The sequence below is a fragment of the Myotis nattereri genome (assembly GCF_964212035.1).
Source record: "Myotis nattereri genome assembly, chromosome: 2".
Classification (NCBI taxonomy): Eukaryota; Metazoa; Chordata; class Mammalia; order Chiroptera; family Vespertilionidae; genus Myotis; species Myotis nattereri.
The window spans coordinates 91389065-91412607 of NC_138076.1; the positions used below are offsets into that span (position 1 = coordinate 91389065).

The 23543-nt window shown below is 40.4% G+C and overlaps 1 protein-coding gene across 1 annotated transcript in view; it reads right to left on the bottom strand.

Annotated features, from left to right (window-relative positions):
• Positions 1-23543, bottom strand: part of NEK5 (NIMA related kinase 5) — a gene marked incomplete at its 3' end in the record, with an annotated part of 75888 nt that overhangs the window by 34513 nt on the left and 17832 nt on the right. The window contains 6 exon segments of the mRNA XM_081083910.1: positions 2018-2072; positions 10633-10719; positions 12226-12296; positions 12385-12468; positions 14301-14398; positions 19283-19379. Coding sequence (XP_080940036.1) covers positions 2018-2072; positions 10633-10719; positions 12226-12296; positions 12385-12468; positions 14301-14398; positions 19283-19379 — 492 coding nt within the window.

Sequence of the window (23543 nt, forward strand, 5' to 3'; positions counted from 1 at the left end):
GTTGAGGGCATAACGATATGAAATTTTACATCTTGCTTTTTAAATTAACATAACACAAACATTTCTACAAAAATTCCTCATAAACCAGAAATGCTTCCAATGTATAAAAATCCTCAGTTACTTACACTTACAGCCATGTGTTATAAATGAATGTTTCAGTCAGCCGCGGACCACATCTACAGCCATGGACTCAAAAGTGTGTTTGCAATGTTGAAAAAAAGGCTGGAGCCAACTATATTGTTGAATTTACTACGAGTTCTGGGTGGTTTAAACAGATGAGGAGGCTCAGCTGCTGTCCACGTGCTCCGTGTCCACCCATGACTGGAGCAAAGGATATGGGCTGGAGAGCAGGGGAGCCCGGGAACTCACCTCCTGCCCACCCATTCCCACCCTTGCACACACATGCATGTGTGCACACATTTTATCTTTTTTGTAAAATATACTTTTATTGATTTCAGAGAGGAAGGGAGAGGGAGAGAGAGATAGAAATATCAATGATGAGAGAGAATCATTGATAGGCTGCCTCCTGCATGCCCCCTACTGGGGATCGAGCCCACAACCCGGGCATGTGCCCTTGACCGGAATCGAACCCAGGACCTTTCAATCCACAGGCCAACGCTCTATCCACTGAGCCAAACCAGCTAGGGCTTTTATATCTTATTTTTATTGTACCTTTCTTATGTTTAGATGTTTAGGTACATAAATACCATTGTGTTACAATTGCCTGCAGTATTCATTACAACAGGATTAATAGGCTATTCCATATAGCCTTGGTGTTTAGTAGGCTGTAACATCTAGGTTTGTGTAATTGCATTCCATAATGTTTACACAACAACAAAATCACCTACGCATTTTGTAGAGTGCATCTCTGACGTTAGGCGACACATGACTATAATAAAATGTTCAGCAGCAAGGTGTGGCAGTAAGATGCAGGTTTTGGTAAGACACTTACTAGCTGTGTGACCTTGGACAATAATGATGATGATGATGATGATGATGATGGTGATGATGATGGCAGCTGTGCAGAAAAGAGAACATAGCAGGCCTACGACTGCTATCCTGCTTACAATATTGGTCCTTGGCTGACATCTGGGAACTTAGATTTCTGAAGTGTTCCCACCATTCCCTAAATGTTCAGAGTGGTTCTCTTTACCTACACAGTTTATGTAAACAATATGTTTATGCTGAACACTTGGTTTCTTTCTAGGAGTCTGGAAGTTGGTTCATGCCAGGCAGAGGGTGCCTCCATGAACAGTCGGCAATAAAAACCTGGGCACTGGGTCTCTAGAGCTTCCCTGGTACATAGCATTTCATACGTGTTGTCACAACTTGTTGCTAGAGGAATTAGCGCATCCTGTGTATCTACCAGGAAAGGCTCTTGAAAGCTTGTGCCTGGTTTCCTACAGACTTCACCCATGTACCTTTTTCCTTTGCTGACCGTATATGCTCACAGTTTGTTTGTTTGTTTGTTAGTTTAATACTCACCTGAGGTTATGTTTAGAGAGAGGAAGGGGAAGGGAGAGAGAGAGAGAAGTGAGAGAGAGCCAGGCAGACATGGATGTGAGAGAAACATTGATCCATTGCCGCCTGTAAGTGCCCTCACCCAGGGATTGAACCTGAAGCTTAGGTATGTGCCCAGACTTGGAATCGAACTCGGAACCTTTTGGTATATGGAACAACTCTGCAACCAACTGAGCCACTGCCAGGCCTCACCTCGTTTATCTTTAATGCAAATATGTTACATATACTATTCTTCAACTTGGAACTTTTACTTTATAATATAGCTTATAAAATATGGACAGCTTTCCATGTCAGCATATATAGATCTATTTTTCTTCTTAATAGCTTGTCCATATAATTTTTGTTGCTTTCTTTTTTCCTTTATCTTTATATTTTTCCATTACCATTTACCCTCCTTTCCCACATAATTTTTAATAATTGAATAATACCAAACTTTTTCTCTCATAAGTTAATAGTTTCAAAAATTCATCATTAATTTGCCAATTAACATACTTACAGGATGCTTGAGTGTGCAGAGCTCATATAATACACAGCCAAGAGACCAAATATCCCTGGAGGAGATAAGAGTTTACATGCCAAAAATATATCCATAGTTCTTAATAAAAACCTTATCCTTACAGTGCTTTATACTTGTGTATCTTTACAGTTTTATATAGGTTGACTAGTTTTTTGAAATGTTTTCAGACACATTATCAATTCTTATTCTTACTAACATAAAAGGTAAAATAAAAACAATTTGTAGTTGTGTCAGAATCCTAACAGAGAAAAGGTATACTTCAACAGCATGTGCTCAAATAAAATGTATATGAAATTTTGAGCATTTGGCGGAGGAAGGCAGGACTCAAACATAAATTTTGTTTGATTCAAAAGGTAAAATTTGGTTGAGTTAGCAAGGTATGTTCTACTCAAGGCTATTGACAGAACCAAAGGTATTAAGCAGCCCACACCACTCCTTTCCCCCTCTTCTTCCTTCTCTTCTTCCCCCACGGGCACACATTAAGTGATGAACATAGTATCTGGTACTCAATAAACTTGAAAAATGTGCTAATAATATACTAGAGGCTCAGTGCACAGATTCATGCACCGGTGGGGTCCCTCAGTCTGGCCTGTGGGGATTGGCTGAAACCGGCAGTCCTACATCCCCAGAGGTATGTAGTAGTGCACAAAGCAGCAGGGGGGCTGGGGAGGAGCCTGAGCCTGGGCCCAACACTACTCCAGCTCATCCTGGCCCTGCTGTGCCTGCTGCTGCCAAGGTCCTGGTCCAGATGGGGGAGGGGAACACAGGGGGAGTGTCCACAGGAGAGGCTTGTGCAACTGCTGCAGCAGTGCTCACCAGCCATGAGCCAGGCATCTGGCACCCATGGATCAGCTGAGCAGTGCTCCCCTGTGGGAGCACACTGACCACCAGGAGACAGCTCCTGCATTGAGCGTCTGCCCACTGGTCGTCAGTGCACGTCACAGATACCGGTCGACTGGTCGTTTAGGCTTTTATATATATAGATGACTAGAGACTTGCTCTTTTGTACTTAGTACTTATATGTGATTGCTATATGTGATTGCCTTAATAAGGAGTTGCCTTATAGAACAAAAAGCATGAATTTAAGAGACAAAAAATGTATTATGAAAATTCAAGGCAGTAAGGGAGACAGGCCAGTAAGCCAGGACAAGTGGAGTAGGGACACTGAAACAGACAGCTGAACAAACTAGCTGAGCAATTTACAGCAGATACAGAAGGTCATTTCCCCAGAGATAACATCTAGGCCCCAGTTGTATTTCAGCTCCAGGCTCAGAAAAGCAGCAAAACCAGGTGAGTGATGCCAGGACCAGCTGTCCTAACTGAAGACCCCCTGCATTGGCACTGATCAATCAGTAGACCTCAACCCTGAAACCCCACCTAGAAAACTGATGAAAATTCTGCTGAAAACCTTCCCTGAGAACTCCCCTAAAAGTCCTTGCCTGCAAGAGAGAGATAAGAGCCTTAAGACAACGGACCCAGTTCACTCTCTCCCTGTGGGGAGCAGCCCACACCACTCCTTTTCCCCTCCAGAAGAACAAAAGACCAGAAAAAAAAGCTCGCTGGACACCAGGAATTAGGCCATACAAGGAATTGAAATTGTCCTGAAGATACCTGATTGCACATCTGCATTCTATCTGCATTCCAAGCCCACCAACTCAACAAGTTTCCTGCCAGTGGCTGCACATGGGAATGAAACTCTGGCTCCTGGGTGCTACCTTCATGGACCCAGTGTCCCCGTGGCTCAGTGCTGTGCAGCCCTTCCCTGTAGATGTCTCATCCTCCACCCCCTTTGCCTAAATAAATTCAATTATTCTTTATCCACGGTGGACAAAAAGGGCCACACAGGGAAGGCCTGCATGGTGGCCTTGCAAATTCATAGACCTAAAGTAACCACAAAGGATGGTCTGAAATTAAAACCTTTTAATTAAAAAGCAGTTTATGGCAGGTAGTCATGTCCTAGGCTAGATTCTTCCCTGACAAAAGTCAATCTTTACCTTAAGTAAGCCTGTCTATGGTTGCATCTATAACATATCATTGGAATGTCAGGGTAACTTGTAACTTCCCTTTTTCCGGACCCATCAGGGTACAACCAATGAGCCAGGGCACCTGGACAGAGACCACAAATTCCTTCATTGTTATTGTTCTCATGTTAATTGTTGACTGTTAACTATCCTGTGCCCACCTATGTAAAAGAAGCATGTGTCCATCATTTTACTTTTTATCCAATCCCAAAGATCCCTCCCCCCAACTCCGCTTTGCTTTCTCTGCCTCCCTAATCTAGCTTTCATGTAACCCACTGTGATTGTAATGTATAAAACAAGATGAAAAACTGCCATTCGCCAGAGCATTATCCCAATACGTTGAGATTCTGCTTCCTGGCAATTGTCGACAGTTTGGCTTAAATAAACTCACAAAAAATTCTTTACAGATTTGAATGTTTTCTTACGTTAACAACCATCTGAGATCGCTATTTAGCCTGCCTGCATTTCACCATGATAACCTTTCAGTCATGTCCTATGCTAGAATCTTCCCTGAAAAAAGTCAACCTTTACCTTAATTGAGCCTGTCTATTGTCTTTTGCATGTATGGTAACATACCTTTCGACTGTCATGATAACTTCTTTCTTTCTGGACCCCTCCTGGCACAACAACCACACTAGAGTGTAGACTTCATTGTTATTGTTATCATGTTAATTGTTGACTGTTAACTATCCTGCACCCACCTATGTAAAAGATGTATGACTATCATTTTACTTTTTATCCAATCTCAGAGATGTCCCCCCACCTTTGCTTTCTCCCACCTCCCTAATCTGTCACCAAGGGATTTCATGTAACCCACTTATATCTACTTTTTGATTGAAATGTATAAAATAAGGTGCAAGACTGCCATTCTTTGGAGCATTTTCTCAATTTGTTGAGATTTTGCTTCCCAGCAATTGTCATCAGTTTGGCTCAAATAAAATAATAAAAATTCTTTACAGGTTTGAATGTTTCTTACACTGACAATCCCACAAATAAAGCCTCCCTGTGTGTGGTGAGGACTGAGGTGAACCTGGGAATGACTTCCTGGTCTAGAGGACGCAGCTGATTATTGCTAAAATGAACATATTTGAATGTTGACCCGAATTCTGAAAAAACAGTACAAGGAAACAAAACAGTGCTGCTAACCTAGGGCTCTGGGCCGGCAGCAGCACTAAGCTCTGCTCTGGAAGCCTGCCCTTCTACCCAGCCCTACGCGAGCTGTATTCCTGCTTAGCGGGAGGCCAAAGGCCTCTGGTGCCAGGGGTCAGCTCAGAAACAAACAAACACATGTCTGTTCTTTTATTATGCAGAGGAATGTTTACTTTTCTCTTTGTAAATCTCTACTAACTGGGCTTTGCCTTCCATTTATCTTTCAAACAGCCCCATATCCCTGGGTATTTTCCTAAACAAATAGACAATTAACTCCCAAGAGGATTTCAGTCTCCTACTAGTCCAAGTGGTTCAAATGGCAGTCAAGCTTTGAAAATCGAAAACTTTTTTTCGTTTCCTTAAATGAAAGTAGAAGCTACCTCATCTTCATCTTTTATCACTATGTATATTAATATTACTCCTGAGAACTAGACTTTGGTATCACATACATTTAAAAAAAAAATAGCTGCGTTTTAAAGGTGGAGGACACCTTAATGATTACCTAGCCAGCATTCTTGTTGCTACAGGTGGGGAACTGAGGCTCACAGAGGTGAAGTGAGTTGGTCAAGCTGGTGACAGAGCCAAGTGTGGGGAAGAAATTTCCTCTACCCTCAATGTTCTTTCAACAGGGCTAATAATTAAATCTACATGAGGCAGATTAAGAGAAAATAACCAAATGTAATTATCTATGTACATATGGGAATCCTGCATACACGAGAGGTTCCGAGACAGAAAGGGCAAATGAAGTATTATGACATTCTGAGCTAAGGATGAGGTAAGGTACCCTGAGGCTTCAGAGGGGAGGAAAGCCACTGCAGGATAAGAACAGATTTTGAGTAATTACAAGTTTGCCTTGCTCTATAGATAGATCAAAAAGGTTATCTCTGATAATTTCTTACTATGGAAAGGCCCCTAATTTAAATTCTTCTAAGTAATTAAGGGGGAGCAGAAGTTTCTTTTGAGCCCACAGGGTCTTGGTTGCCTTTAACTCAAAAATAATCCACATACCACAGAAGCACGTCTTGGGGTGACTCATTCCGAACTCCTATGTACTAGTAAGACTAGGATTCTGAGCTCCTAATCTAGTGCTCTGTCACCATTGCCTTCTATCTTGCCCACCTACAACGCTTCTCTGCAATAAAGTAAATAGTGCTTATATTGGCAGTGGTATTGTCAGTGTTGGTAGCTAATTATTAATATGATAAAGATAGTTATTAATATAAGGAAGAAAGCAAAAGGGAACTAAGTAATCTTAATAAATGGAGAAGCAGGTAACAGTGCAGAATTCCATCTAGTTTCTGGTAAACAGACTCATTCACACACTTCAGAGAACTTAATCCTCAGAAATATCCCCAGGGGTGCTCTGCTCAGCATGCACAATAGGAACTAGATGATGTAATGAAACTTCTGGACATGCACAATGGGAGTCAGGGTGACAAAATAGAGGGACAGGGCCTAGTGCGAGAAGTTAGCTTGACACGCAGGCAGGCAGGGCAGGGGGTCAGTGGAAAACAAAGGCAGGTGGAACATAGGCAGGGACAGACACGGAAGTTTGAACAAGCCTAATCACAAAAACCAACCATGCAAAAATACCAGAATGTTTTGGACATAGAGGAGGAGACATGTGAAACCAAGGGAGGGCCTGCAACCGCACGGGGTATTGGTGCATAGGAACAAGGAAAGTTCAGGTCCGTTGCTGGGCAAGAACAATGAGGGGATCAATCAGGTGGCAACACAGATAGATATAGAGCAGGCTTATAGCATGTATTGTTGTAATGTACCCCGCGAATCACAGAAGGACGCCTCAAGAAGTCGAATTAAAGAGTCATATTTATTGCAATCCGGGACTATGAGGGGCCATTCCCCAAATCTCATAGTGATAAGATGGCCGCAGCGCCAGATTTATATAGGCAAAGATCACAAAGGTATTGATTACATCCCAGGGTTTGGAATGAGGAACCTGATTGGCAAAAAAAAGCAGTTTACAGAAGCAAAGCAGCATGTTATCTAAATCACAGTTTTGGGTCTCCGGATCACTGGGTCAACAGGGACACGCTAACTGGAGCCTCTGACCTTGGGATAATGGTGCTGTCCTTGCCAGGTAAAGGAAAATGTGCTTTCTAAGACCAGTATGACCACAACCCATGGGATTTCACATTACAATCAATAGGGTATTTAATCGAATGGGATGATTTATATAACTCAGAAAATCAAAATAACTTTTCTATTGTTAAACAAAGCAAATAAGTACAGAAGCCAAACAGCAGAGTTAAAGTTAACCTATAGTTTTGTGGACGAAAGGGGCCACATGCCGACCTGACAAGCTCAGGGGAGGCCTGCATGGCAGTTTTTCAGACTCGGAGACCTAAAGTAACCACAAAGGTTGGTCTGAAATCAAACCTTAACTAAAGCAGTTATGGTGGGCAGTTACGTCCTAAGCCGATCTCTTCACTGATAAGGTCAACCTTTACCGTAACTGAGCCTGTCTGTCTTTTTGCATCTATGATAACATGTCCTTGGGATGTCTGGGTAACTTGTGACTTCCCTTTTTATGGAGCCCCTGGGGCACAGCCAGGTGTGCTGGGCCCAGGACAGATACCACAGATTCCTTGTTAATTGTTCCTGCACCCACCTAAGTATGTGTCCATCATTTTACTTTTTAACCTATCCTAGAGGTTTCCCTGCTTCGCTTAATCCCACCTCCTTAAATCTGTCACCAATGAATTTCATGTAACCCACCTATGTTCCTCCTTTGATTGCAATGTATAAATACGAATGTAACCCTGCCATTCTCCGGAGCATTATCTCAATTCGTTGAGGTTCTGCTTCCTGGCATATGTCGACAGTTTGGCTCAAATAAACTCACAAAAATTCTTTATAGGTTTCAATGGTTTTTTTTACGTTAACAGTTTCTACCTGAGATGATTGCTACCATACTTCAGTATATACCCCTAGACTGACTAGCTTCGCTGGAAACCCATTATTTGGGCCCCCTCCCCATGTGGGGTCTGAGTCTGCTTGTAATAAATTTTCCACACTTTTTGCTTAAGTCTTCTGGTTAGCGGAGCTCATTCTTCAGCATCGTGAGACACCCCCAGGCGGGGGTGGGGTGGGGCGGGGGGCGGGTAGGGGCGGGTGAGGGGGACCTTGGCTCACCCTTCTGGTTATCACTAGCTTGGGAACAATTGGAAAGGTAATCGAATTGGATAGAGGCCATGAAATCCCAATAGAATTTACTGGGAGGAGGGTCAACTCCAGGCCCAGGAAAAGTTAGGAATTTGAATGGTTCTTCTTTACCTGAACCGAGAAGATATATGGAGGATTAACATGAGCCTCAAGACAGGGCGTTAGAGGCTGCCCACCCTCCACTTCCCCAAGGGTGTATTGATTCCCCTTAATTCACAATAAAATCTTGCCCTCACATTTAAACTTCTCCTTGTGTGTGCATTTGGAATTCTTTTCTCACCACAAAAGAACTTATCACATTTACTGGCAACAGCAGGAATAGCACCAGGTATTAGGCTGGTGGGGTCAGACTGGACCTGGGTTCAGCAACCTCGGTACTTGAGTTCTGGCAGGAAAGAATTCAGAGTCAAGACCCAAACTATAAGAGAACATTTATTTAGAAAATCACAGAGTAGAAGTAATTCGTAGAAGAAATGGGCTTAGGAAACAAGTCATAGAGGCAAAGGAGGAGCCCTTGGAACTCAGAAGTGAGGAAGGTAAAGGTGACATGCCTGGGGGGCGGGGGGGGGATGAGGAGGAGGAATGGGAAGGCACGGGAGTGCCTGGGGAGGGAGAGTACACTGGGTCCTCCATCCTGAGGTTTGGGTTTTTTTTTTAAATCCTCACCCCAGGACATGCAGACATGCTTAAAGAGAGAGAGAAATAAACACATTGATGTGAGAGAGAAACATCAATTGACTGGGGATCAAACCCACGACCCAGGTTCCTGACCATGAATGGAACCAGCAACTTTTCAGGGCACAGGACACAACTAGCTGAGCCACTCTGGCCAGGCTTTCCTAAGGGTTTTAAGGGTGCAGATTTTAGGGAGGTCAAAGAGGACGATCTCAATAGTATATTCAGCAGTTTTCCAAGTGTGTCCTTTCAGGGTCAGGGTCTCCACTGATTGATTGGTCGGGGCCAGGGCAGGGGGTCATTATTCAACGCAGCTGGTCTGAGGTCAGCCGTGGGGTCACTTCTCTGGTTTTGTTGCTCTTCTGGGCCTGGAGCTGAAATACAACTGAGGCCTAGATGTTCTCTAGGGAAGGAAGGTCAGAGATCCACACCTCATGACCAGGGATTTGCTAGGGGAGGAAGTCACCCTAGGGGTGAGGTCCCACCCTACAACTGTCCTGAGCACCCAAGCTTTCCACCAAAGTGACCTTCTGTACCTGGCCCATCCTCCTCCTTCTGCTCCTGTCTGTCTAACTGCCGACCACACTAAGAAGGCACTGCTGTGGGGGGCGGGGGAAGAGGAGTTCAGAACAAGCAACCTGATAAGTGCCTGGTATGCAGATTACCTAGAGCTAAAGGCAACTTTAGCCACAGGTTCCAGAGAAATTTCTGCTCCTCTCTTTAACTACCTAGAAGAACTTAAATTAGGAGCTTAGCCCATAACAAACTATTATCAGAGATAACGTCTTTTGACCTATCTACAGGGCAAGGACAACTATTTCCTAAAGGTCTGCTCTTATCATATTGCAATGACCTTTGAAGCCCCTAAGGCGCCTTACTCATCCTAGCTCAGAATGTCTTAGACACCCATGTCCCCTTTCTGTCTCTGAGCCTCTCCTGCATGTGGGGTCTCTGACTCTCTCATGTATGTGGGGTTCCCATACATATGTATGTATCAAATATGGTTCTTTTTTCTTAATTAATGTGCTTTTAATTTATTGATTTTAGAGAGGGAAGGGAGAGAAAGCTAAAAGAGACATCGACTTGTTGTTCCACTTATTTATGCATTTATTGGTTGATTTTTGTATGTGCCCTGACTGGGAATTGAACACGCAAACTTAGAGTATCTAAAGTGATGCTCTAACAATCTGAGCTGCCCAGCCAGGGCCTGGTTATTTTCTTTTACTAATCTTTGTCATGTCTATTTGATTATTAGACCAAGCAAAAGAATTTTGAGGGTAGAGGGAAGTTTGTTCCTCCCCCACAATATGAAAATCAAATACAAAGATGGATGTCACAATGACCAATTTTCAACAGTAGCCTTTCTCTCATTTGTGCCTTTAAATAAAGATAATTTATTTTTTTCTAAATAAGTTCAAAAGCTTCTGGGAACACTGAGGTGGCCAGATATAGTCACTGGGATACTCATTTCACACATGAAGAAATTAAGATCACAAAAGTATCATAAGAAATAGAGAACCCGTCTGATCTTACTGAGACCTTAGGCCACAGTCGGCCACTCACGCTTTGTTGTTGTAGGGCTTATTCTGGCAGACTTCTGGAGACAGGTAGTAAGGTGTCCCAACACACGTCTGAGCAAGTTCTGTGGAACTAGCAAATTATGTTAAATAATAAAATGACATTGTTTATTATTGGAGCAAAAAAAAAAAAAAGGCTTAAGATATAAACATGCAAGAAAAAAGAATAAAAATGTATACATTTTTAAACTTATAATTTACCTCCCCAAAATTTACACATTAAAAAAAAATGTCATGGCTTAATCCACAAAAAATTTTCCAGATGTAGGAAGAGTCCCCTCTTCCCAATTATCAAAGGAATGCAATCTCATGATTTTAATTTGAGAAAAACAAAAGTAAATAAAGAAGAAAAGAATTATCCATAATTTTACCACCCCAAAACAATTATATTATTGTTAAAATTCTGATCCTTCCTGTCTTTTTCCATGCAATTTTTCACAATACTGTGATCATAGTGTATTTAAAATTCAGAATTCCATATTTTTACCTGATGTAACAAATATTTCCTCACATCATCAAGAAGTCTTCAAAATCATGAATGTTAGTGACTACATAATATTCAGGCACTGGCTATACCAAGTTCTATTACATTTAACCATTTCCCAATTATTAGACATTTAAATTATTCCAAATTTCACATTATCCCCTTACAACAAATTCCCAAAATTAGAACATTTAAAAATCTGTTGATATTACCACCAAATTATCTTCCAAAACAGTTACACCCATATATTCTCCCCAGCATGTGTAAATTTGTCTGTTTCGCTAAGTTCTCACTAGCTTTATGCATATTAAGTTACATCTTGCCTTAGTCAGTTTGGCTTAGTGGGTAGAGTGTTGGCCTTCGGACTGAAGGGTCCTAGGTTCGATTCCAGTAAAGGGCACATACCTTGGTTGCAGGCTCCTTCCCCACCTAGGCCTGGTTGGGGCTGGTGCAGAAGGCAACCAATCAATGTGTTTCTCTCACATAGATATTTCTCTCTGTCTTTCCCTCTCTCTTCCACTCTCTCTAAAAATCAATGGAAAAATATCGTCAAGTGAGGATTAAAAAAAAAAGTTACATCTCAATTGATAAGTTTAGAGGACACTATACAACATTGCCACCATCATTCTATCTTGCCAAGATTTATCTTAAGAATTTTAACCTCAAACAAAGTACCATCTGAATGATTTTTTCCCATCTGAATGATCTAATGGATTTATTTTTTCTAACTCTTTATTTTAAAATATATTTTAAATATATTTTTATTGATTTCAGAGAGGAAGGGAGAGGCAGAGAGAGATAGAAACATCAATGATGAGAGAGAATCATTGATTGGCTGCTCCCGCATGCCCCACACTGGAGATCAAGCCCACAACCCGGGCATGTGCCCTGACCATGAATCAAATCATGACCTCCTGGTTCATAGGTCCATGCTCAACCACTGAGCCATGTCAGCAGGCGATTTAATGGATTTATATAGTTATCTACAATTATCTGGAAACTAAGCCTTTAATATCTTCTTAACTTATAATACTTAAAATATACATATTTGGTTGTTATAAATAGGAAAATATATGATTTTTACAAAGAACTTACTTGTTCAGGTCTCTTGCTATACCAAAGTCCCCAAGCTTTGCGACCACTCCATTCTTGCTAAGAAAAATGTTCTGTAAATGGAGAAAATGCTATGTTGTTTGAGAGATTTCAAGAAAACAAAAGATCAGTTCTGTCCTTGTTCTCTCTCTGAGCTGTTACCTGTGTTTTTATGTCCCGGTGTAAGATCTTCCTGTCATGAATATGTTTTAGTCCTAGAGAAATCTGCACAAACCAACTCAGGATCTGTAGAGGAAACATAAACAAAACTTGTGAATAGTCTGGTGGTCACTGAAGTATTTTCATGATATGCAAAAAGAGGGAAATATCATATTGATGTATGTGTGTTTACATGAATGACACTAATAAGATATAAAACCTAAAAAAATGGAGGCGCAAAAAACAATCCAAACATGTTGGTATCAAAGTGAACTCCAAGACACAACAGACAAAAGAAAAAAAAAGCAAAAGAGAGAGGAGGCAGTTCACAATTTTCCTTTTTCTTAATATTAGGTTGCTAACTGCATCAGGGTAGTAGACAAGCTGCCCTGTTTCTTGATAACCCTGGTGCCACTGGTTTTTCCCTTTCAATGGAAGGAGTATGCCAAGAGCATAGAACGAAGGAGAAAGAAATGGATAATATGTGAGGTTATTACATTTTTTCATGAAATACCAATATATATGTACATAATATAAAAACAAAAAAAGTTACTTTTAAGCTTTTTAAGGCTTAATTTTCTTAGTCATGATTTTATTTACCTTAGCTGGCCATGAGCCTCTTTAGTAAAATGTGTTCTATGCCTATAGAGATTTATTTAAACTATCCTAAAATTTCATTCATACTTTGTTTACCAAATTATACAGAAAGAGAAAAACAATAGGAAGAAAAGCTATATTCCAGATACTACGATTCAGTTGTAATTTTAGTTCTCATCCAACAAAGGGAAACTTAGTACAAAATTTTGTAGAGAAAAGTATTTTTTATTAAATGTGGAAAAATATAATACCTAGATAGAAAGAAAGCAGGGTTTCTAAAAATATGAAATTTAATATACACTGTAAATGAGCATAGGAAAAACGCTTAGTGAGGTTTACAGAGGTTAGAGATATTGATTCATTAACCATTTGTACATTTAAAATGTTACATTTTAATTCGAGGAAGAAGTTATATGGGCTGATGCTCATAAATGCTAAAATAAAACAGAGAAGCAAGTGGCCTAAAGAAAGCTGTTGGGCCCTGTCTGCTGTGGCTCAGTTGGGTGGACATAGTGCTGTGCACTGAGAGGTCGCCGGTTTGACTCCTGCCTGGTCAGGGCACATGCCGGGGTTGCAGGCTGGATCCCCAGTGGAGGGTGTGCAAGGGGACAGCAGATGGATGTTTCATTCTCACACATCCATGTTTCTCTCTCCCTCTCTCTCTAAAAATCAATAAAATTCTTTAAAAAAAGAAAAAGGAAGAAAGCCGTTGGGCCATTCCTGTCACTAGTTGAGGCAATGGCCTTTCCCATCAGTCACACAGGCCTGATTGGGACTCTTCTCCACACACACACCTGTTTCCATCAGGAGTACAACTCCCCAGAAGTTTCTAAAGGAAACTCAGAATATAGTAGAAAAATGTGTTTGTGCAAAAAAGAAAATGGGAATCAAGGCCATTGCTCTTAACCAATGAAAGTAAATAGCCATTGCTAAGAAGAGCTTCTGTCCTCCCCAGCAAAGTGAGCACAGATGGTAACAGGAAGAAGAGTGAACCTATAAATATATCACATTTAAAATGGCCGAGGAATATCCATATTAAGGTTTTTTAGCTGTGAACATTTATTTCAGGGTCACCCTACATGAGACTGTCCAAAAATAAGATACAATATTTTCTCAAGCAAACTTCACTCTTAAAAATAGATTCAATTTAAGTTCAATTGCAAACATGTTCCAGACTAAATCTATCAAGAATATTGATCACTATTTTGTGATTTGAATTCTCTACCAGAAATCATGCTTCATCTAAACACAGTCTACTATTTATGGCATTATAAATTTAATGTCCCCATATAAATTAAAAGGGAAATTAGAAGTGTTTTTACCTGATCTTCACTAAATAACACTCCCCGTTGTCTATTGATTCTTTTCATGAGATCCCCTCCATCACAGTACTCCATCACAATAAACAGCCTGTTGTTCTCTGTAAGAAAAGGCATCATTTGGTTCTGGAAGCATTTCAAATATTTACTAATCACTTGTCTTTCAAGTTCTAGAGCAGTGGTTCTCAACCTTCCCAATGCCACGACCCTTTAATGTTGTGGTGACCCCCAACCATCAAATTATTTTCGTTACTACTTCATAACTGTAATTTTGTTACTGTTATGAATCATGATGTAAATATCGATATGCGGGATGTATTTTCATTGTTACAAATTGAACATATTAAAGCATAGTGATTAATCACAAAAACAATATGTAATTATATATGTGTTTTCCGATGGTCTTAGGCGACCCCTGTGAAAGGGTCGTTCAACTCCAAAGTGGTCGCAACCCACAGGTTGAAAACCACTGTTCTAGAGGATGGAGAATATGACAGGAAAAAAATATAGAGTGTGTGTGTGTGTGTGTGTGTGTGTGTGTATATATATATATATATATATATATATATATATATATATATAGTTAGCATCAAGATGGATTGAATTCTAATTTCACTTCACCACTTACATTTCTTAGCTCTGTGACTCTAAGCAAGTTATTTTAATTTCTCTGTGTTTAATTACCTCATCTATAAAATGGATATAATAATATAGAAATTCCTCTTAGGATTGCTGTAATGATTGAATGTCAGATGCTTAGAACAATGCTTGCACATAATGACATTTCAATAAATGTTAGCTATTATTATTAATACATTCCTGCAAGAGATTAGAAATCTGATATAAAATAGCAGCTGTCTTTCCCAACACCCCAGGAAGATTAAATAAACCCGTTTTTAATTTGGGTATAAACTTTTATTTATATGACACTTATTCAACCATGTTATTAAGGACAATAAAACTCTTCTAACTGACCTCTGTCTGGCCTTCTCACTAGATTAATGGGCACACTCTATCCACTATGTTCGCCCATTCAAGGTTACCACTGGTGGACTATTAGACTGTAGTACCCAGTTACCTCTGCTCCCACTGATCGAGATCATTATGCTTGTTCCCAAATCTGTTTATGCCCGTTACATTTGTAATTATTATAACTGATAAAACGTTAATGAGAAACAACAGATGTGATTATTTCTACACAAACTACATTGAATACTTTGGAGGACTCAGTAAAAGTGAATAGCTAAAAAAAACCATTGAATTAAATGTTAGATGGGACAAGTGGAAAATAACTGGGGAAGCTTTAAAAGGATTATGCACACAGGGTACCTGTAAATTCTTACTCAACTGTAAAGAAAAGAAATTGGAAATTATAAGTGAGGGTAGCCTATGTAAAAAAGTGTTCAGTTTTCCAGTCAGAAGATTCATAATGTGCTCTTGCCTCATGCTTTTGCAGTGGCTATTCCTCTTGCCTAAAAAGCTCTTCTCCTGACATTCGCATGACTCTTCAAGTCTTTGTTCAATGTCACCTTCCCAAGAAGGACTATCCTGACCATCCTATTTAAAATTGTTCCCTCCACTCCTTCCTCACCCTATCTTATTTTCCCACAGCACTTATCTCCTTCTAACATACTATTTAAATTGTATTTATTATGTTTATATTTACTGTCTGTCTTTTCCCACCTTTCCCCCTAAAAGATGAGGTAATGAGGCACAGAGAAATTAAAGTAACTTGCTTAAAGTCACAGAGCTAAGAAATGTTAAGTGGTGAAGTGAGATTAGAATTCAGTCTATCTTGAATATATATATTATATTCTCCATCTTCTAGAAGGTTCTAAGATTGCCCCAGTGTGCAAACCTCTATATCTCCTTTCCCTGGAGTGAGGACAGAAACTATAAATATAATGGGATATCACTCCCAGAATTATGTTGTTAACAAAGGGAATTTTTGCTGATATAATAAAAGTTAGTAATTAGCTGATTTTGAGTTAATAGAAAAGATTATCCAGGTGGGCCTGACTTAATCACAGGAGCCATTTAAATGTGGGTTTGGGGTCAGAGACAGAGGAAGTGAGAGATTCCAAGCAGGAGAGGATCTACTAAAGGGCCACCTAGCAGGAAAGAGAACTTGGCCTCTAGAAGCAGAGAACCACTTCCCAGGTAACAGCCAGCAAAAAAGCAGACATCTCAGCCCTACAATTACAAGTGAAGGAATTCTTCCAGCAGCCTGAATAAGTGTGGAAGAGAACTATGAGCCTCAGATGAGATGGCAGCCCCAACTGACATCTTTTTTTAAAAAATATTTTATTTTCTGGAGAGTTCCTTTGAGAATGATAGGCTTGGGGAATTCTTTTTATTTTTTTAATATATTTTTATTGATTTCAGAGAGGAAGGGAGAGGGAGAGAGATAAAAATACCAATGAGGAGAGAGAATCATTGATCGGCTGCCTCCTGCACCCCCCACAGGGGGATTGAGCCCACAACTTGGGTATGTGCCCTGACTGGGAATCCAACCTGTGACCGACTGGTTCATAGGTCATGCTCAACCACTGAGCCACACTAGCCATGCCCAACTGGCATCTTGATTCAATTATGTGAGACCGTCAGTAGAGAATTCAGCTAAGCCAAGCCCAGACTTCTGACCTAGAGAAACTGGATGATGCTAAGTGAGTGTTGGTTAAAGCCACTAAATTTGTGGTCATTGTTATTCAGGAGCAACAAACAGCAGTGTAGAAATTTTTGCCTATTTTGTTCACTGAGATATATCCTCAAGACCTAAAACATGCCTGACATATAATAGGTACTCGATAAATATTTACTGAAGGAATTTAAGCAGAATTAGTTTAGCCTTAAGAACATCTCACCACATTCTACTTATTTATCGCATATTCCTTCAAACCTGTGAAACTTCCATACTCTCTACCAATATTTAATGAACTAGAGCCAGAATTCTTGTGTTGAGAGATAAGTTGTCTGAGGGTAAGCAAAGGCTTATCTACACTGTCTAGAAGCTGCTGTAAGGACTTCTAAAGCTTCCAGATAAGCTTGGAATTTCAAGATCCAACAATCTTCCAGGTAAACCCAAAGCATCACAGTAACTCTAGTTTTTCTAAACACAAGGATGCTCTAATTTAAAAAGAAAAAAAAGCTTTCATAAGAAAATGTAAGCTTATAATATAAACAAATTCAGCAGAGGTTAATTATACTGTAAAAATAACCTCTAATTTTATAACAGTATCCAGGGAAATACTGTCCTCAAATATCCATTTTGCATGGTATAAAGACATACTCTAATCTATTAAAGTGGTCCAGTCCATGCACTCAATTCAGCAAACATATATTGAACACCTACTCTGTGCTAGATGCTGAGGATCAAGTGGTGAGCAAAAGAAACCATTAAAAGGGAGACAAATATTAAACCAATTCATAATTTCTTATATAAATAGACATATGCATACAAGTACAAAGTGCTAGGCAAAATCAGGAAAGGGGGCTATTATTTGAGTTGTGATCTCAGAGAAGGCCCGAGGATGAGTAGGAGGTAGTCAGATTGGGTCACAGTAACAACTCAAAGAATGAGGAAAGTAAAGATTACCTTATGGTGTTGGTATTAGGAATCAATGAACAGAAATGAAGGCACTTTAGTTAGTGGCTGCCCTTAAAAGTTTTTAATATAACTGAATTCCCTGTTCATGTGTACTGCTCAGCTCCTAGGAAGACCTCAGAAGAATTCTAAGAGTTCTTTTAAATATCCAGTTGTTGAAGAAGGTTGCATGCAGAGAACTAATTTGAATGCAGTAATTTTCATTTATAAGAAACACAACGTAAAAGCTCAGAATATAGTATCTATGTTTATTTCTTTATTTATTGATCTTTAATTCCTGATAGTGCTTGAAGATACTTAGGTAGCATTCCTGGTTCATTAAATACTTACAACCTGTGAATTTTAGCACTCTCAGTGCCAAGTGCAGATTTGGGGCATGCCCCATGGTGAACTTTGGCATGTACAGCCCTCAGACAGCCTATAAACAACTGGCACACTGTATATGTGTTTACTGTCTGACTCTTCCCAATAGAATGCAAGCTCCATGAGGACATATGTTCAGCTGCTTTGTTCACTGCTCTATTCTTGGCACTAGAACAATGTAGTAAGCACTGGATAAACATTTGTTAAGTGAATGAATGATTTCTGACCACTGCTCTTTTCATGATTATTTGATTGCTTGTTTTGGGTTGTTCCTGCCTTTGAAATAGAATGATGGATGGCGATAGAATAGATCTTGTATTCAGGTGTGCAAATGAAGGAATTACTTCCTTATAGTCTTCCTCTCTATTTTTGCCATTTGCTTGGCAATGGTGCATAACTATTTGGTGCCTCTCTGTAAGAAGACTGTACAGCCCCAACCATTGCCACGGGGTGCTCAGGGCCTCATGTGGGCAAAGTATCCCCTTCCCCCATCACTCCATTATCAGGGTTAACTGCATGGCTGCATTGCAACAGGAATGTGAATCCATAAGAAAAATGAACGCCATGCCACATCCTAGCAGGACTCCAAGACTGATGATGTGGGGGTGCTTGTATCTTGCTCTTTTCTTTTGCTCAGAACAATATGCTCCATATCCGGGCTGCTTATTCAGCCTGGACCCCAGAACTAAGGCCCCAGTCTCCCCAATTTGGCATGAGTGAGAGATAGATGTGTATTATTGTAGGTCACAGAAATTTGGGTGCTGTTCCTGCAGTAAAGCTAATATACCAATTATTAACTATTTGAGGGAGTAAGAATTAAGGATAAAAAAACTTGGGAAACCTGTCTACAAAAATTCACTAGAGCAGAAATGAAGATTCTGTCTCTAATGACAATTTAAATAAATGGGAAAATGAGTCCATTCACAAAAACTAATCACAGTTCTCAGGAACATATCTTTTACAGAAGTCTATATGCTGATACTTTATTAAATACTTTAAGAATGCTACAAAGTCAAACCTTGAAACGAACTGAAGAACGTTACAATGTTAGGATGTTTCATCTTTGCCAGAAGAATGACTTCTTTCTTTGAAGCTTCTTTTTCTTGGATGGGCATCTAAATTATATTAAGAGACAGAATAGTCTGTAAAGCTAACTTGCTGTCAAGAACATGCTTCCTGCTCACTCCTATTGTAACAGTGGGAATTGTAACCCATCTCACCATTCTTTTGACATTGTTTCTGTAAATGCTATTCTGACTAACATGTAGCTTGTAGATAAACAGCATGTTTGTATAAGAATCCTAGGAACTAACTTCAGAAGATGCAGACTTCGACCTTCAGCCATCCCAGTTACAGGAGATTTGCTGGCCTTCAACGGTAAAACCAGAATAATGAAGACCAGGATGATATACACCAAACTATCACTTGACCAGTTTCCAGATCCTTATTGGAATGGACTGTACTGGTCTGCACATAGAGAACATTTCAACTCCCTCCCCTTGATCTCTTTGTTCTGCTTTCCCTCCCCCACCACATAAAAACCTTTGCCCACAATGAGATTTTGAGATGGGCTTTTCAACAAGAGTCCCCCGCCTTCTCAGGTGTCTGGCACTTAAACAAACCACTTTCCTTTTTCACCAGCATCTGTCTCACAAGTTTGGTTTTCATGGCGGCAGGCGACCGAACCTTGGTTTCAGTTACACTATCTAAAACTCTCCAGGATTTCACTGGCTTTTAGTGGCACTTCTGAAACCAATCTCTCAACATCAGAAAACAAAATTTCTAGAATTAGCACTATATCTAATCAATAGTTTACCATTGAAAACCATAAGCAAAAAATAATTATTTCTGGTGAACTTTTGCTGTATTAAAATTTCAGTTGGATAAGAAAAAGCTGAGGGAGTTCATCACCACTAAACCAGTATTACAAGAAATGTTAAAAGGTTTCTTTAAGAAGAAGAAACTATAAATAAAATATCACAAAGAAAAAAATTTTCACTGACAAAGGCAAACACATAATAAAAGCAGTGGAACAACCAATGCTAAAACTAGTACAAAAGTTAAGGATACACAAAACACACACAAAATAAGTAAAAAAATAATGACAAAAACATAAATGTGAAGGGGGTGAGTAAAAACGGTAGTGATTCTAGAATGTTTTCAAACTTAAGCAAACATCACCTTAACATAGACTGCTAAAAACATAGTGTGGTATACAAGAAGCACGTGGTAACCACAAATCAAAAATCTACAAGAGCCCTACCTGCTTTGGCTCAGTGGATAGGCAGGGGTGGGCAAACTTTTTGACTCGAGGGCCACAATGGGTTCTTAAACTGGACTCAAAAGAAGGAGCTGCGGCCGTGTTTCCTGATGTTGCCATGTTAACACTGCTGCTGGTGAAGGAGCGGAGGGGAAAGCAAGAGAACCCTCCGCTCTTTCGGCTCCGCGAACCGGATAGAACAGCCGAACGGGCTGGATCCGGCCCGTGGGCCATAGTTTGCCCATGGCTGGGATAGAGCGTCAGCCTGTGGACTGAAGGGTCCTGGGTTCAATTCCGGTCAAGGGTACATGCCTGGGTTGCGGGCTTGGTCCCCAGTAGGGGGCGTGCAGGAGGCAGCCAGTCAGTGGTTCTCTCTCATTGTTGATGTTTCTGTCTCTCTCTTCCTCTCCCTTCCTCTCTGAAATCAATGAAAATATGTATTTTTTTTAAAAATCTACAAGAGATATACAAGAAATAAAGAGAAAGGAATCCAAATACAACACTTAGGTGAGTTAACAACGTAGAAGAGAAGAAAGCAAGAAAATAAGAAGAGAGGAGAGAACTAGAAGAACAATCAGAAAACAATTAATAAATGGCAATAACTACATACCTATAAATAATTACTTTAAATGCAAATGGATTAAGTGCTCCAATCAAAAGACAAATGGAGCCCTGGCCGGTGTTGTTAAGTGGTTAGAGCATCCAGCCCACACACAGAAGGGTTGCAGATTCAATTTCCAGTCGAGGGTTCACTCCCTGCCCCTGGTCTGGGCACAGGCAGAAGGTAGCCAGTAGCAACCAGTTGATGTATCTTTCTTATATCAATGTTTCTCTCTCTCTTCCACTTTCTCTCTCTTCCCCTATCTACCTTCCACTCTTTCTGAAAAGCAATGGAAAAAAATATCCTCAGGTGAGGATTAAAAAACAAAAAGAAAAATGAATAAAGATGTGGTACTCAATATATAGTGAAATATTGCTCAGCCACAAAGAAAAATGAAATGTTACCATTTGTGACAACATGGATGGACCAAGAGGGTATTATGCTAAGTGAAATAAGCATCCATTCAGACAGAGAAAGACAAATACCATATCATTTAATTTATATGTGGAATCTAAAAATTAAATAAATGAACAAACAAAACAGAAATGAACTCAGGTACAGAGAACACACTGATGATTGTCATATGGGAGGGGTGTTGGGGGACTGGGTGAAAAAGGGGAAAGGATTAATTGGCAGTTCCAAAATAGTCTCAGGATGTAAAATACAGCTTCAGGAATATAGTCAATAATATTGTAATAACTATGCATGGTGTCAGGTTGGTACTAGACTTATATGGTGATTACTTCATACGTTATATAAATGTCTAACCACTATGTTGTACACCTGAAACCCATATAATATTAAATGTCAACTGTAATTGAAAAATAAAAAAAATGTTTTTAAAAAGTTCAGTTAGGTTGGTGAGACACTGTTAATTATTTAGGCATCTAAAGGAAAGTTACTTTGATAAAGAGAAACCAAGATGGCAGCATAGGTAAACACCTGAAATTGCTGCCTCGCACAACCACTTCAAAACTACAACTAAAGACAAAACAGACATCACCCAGAACCATAGGAAGGCTGGCTGAGTGGAAATTCTACAACTAGAAGGAAAGAGAAAAGCACACTGAGATTCAGGCGGTGCGGAAGTAAAGTGCAGAGGTACAGAGGCACATGCGGAAAGGGCTGGCAGCTGAGGACGCCGGTGTCTTTTTCAATCGGGAGGGAGTCTCAAGCTCCCGATGGCCCTGACTCCAGTTCCGGGTGAGTCTCTGGGGACCCAGACTCATACGGGGAGAAACTGGACTGTCTGGCAGCAGGCGGAACTCAAGGGCAGCTTTCTCAGAGGTGCATGCAGTGATCACTGCGGCACACTGAGACCCGGGGGCCTCTTAGGGCAGGACTGAGGAGCAGCCATAGCTGTTTGCTCTGCCCTGTTGATTCCCTGAGACCCCGCCCCACCCAAGCTGTGAGCAGAGGCTTTTGCATATGAATGAGCTGGACCTTTGAGATCTAAAATTACCTAACAAACTGCAACTGGGTCAGAGAGAACCAGAACATCCAAAAGAAGGCTCAAGGCCCCACAGCAGCTTGCATTGCTTCACAGCTGGGCCTCATCTGAGCACCTCCAAACCCCAAACAAGGAAGAGGAATCTACAGATCTCTCCGTAGCTCCTGCTGGGTAGCCTCAGGCAGAGGCTAAATTAGCACCTCCTTAGAGATCTAAGAGCCTGTGTACCTAGTGGTCAGAGTGGGACCATCCAGATTACAACTCCTCACATCCATAAGGAACACACTCAGGGGGCAGACTCAGTGAGCACCAAAGCCCCACTGAAGCAAGTCTTGCCCCAGAAGGGTGTCTTCAGCACAGAAGTTCTCCCACTGTAGACACAGCTGATTCTCACAGACAATTGGCCTGGAGGTCAATTCCTCCCAGTGATACCAACAACAATCAAGGCTTAACTACAACAAGACTGTGCACAAAGCCCACAAAGGGGTGCACCAAGAGTGTCCACCTCAGGTAATTGGGGAGGCTGAGCCACTGGGCCCTATAGGACACCTAGCACACAAAGCCACTCTATTAACACAGGGAAGCAGCCAAAATGTGGAGACAAAGAAACAGATCACAAATGACTGAAATGGAGGAAAGCAAATGACTGGATATAGAGTTCAAAACCACGGTTATAAGGTTTTTCAAGAATTTTCTAGAAACCACCGATAAATTTAGTGAGACCCTTGAGGATATGAAAAAGGACCAACTAGAAATTAAGCATACACTGACTGAAATAAAGAATAATATACAGAGATCCAACAGCAGACTAGAGGATCCCAAGAATCAAGTCAAAGATTTGAAATATGAAGAAGCAAAAAATACCCAACCGGAAAAGCAAAAAGAAAAAAGAATCCAAAAATATGAAGACAGTGTAAGGAGCCTCTGGGACAACTTCAAATGTAGCAACATCCGAATTATCAGGGTGC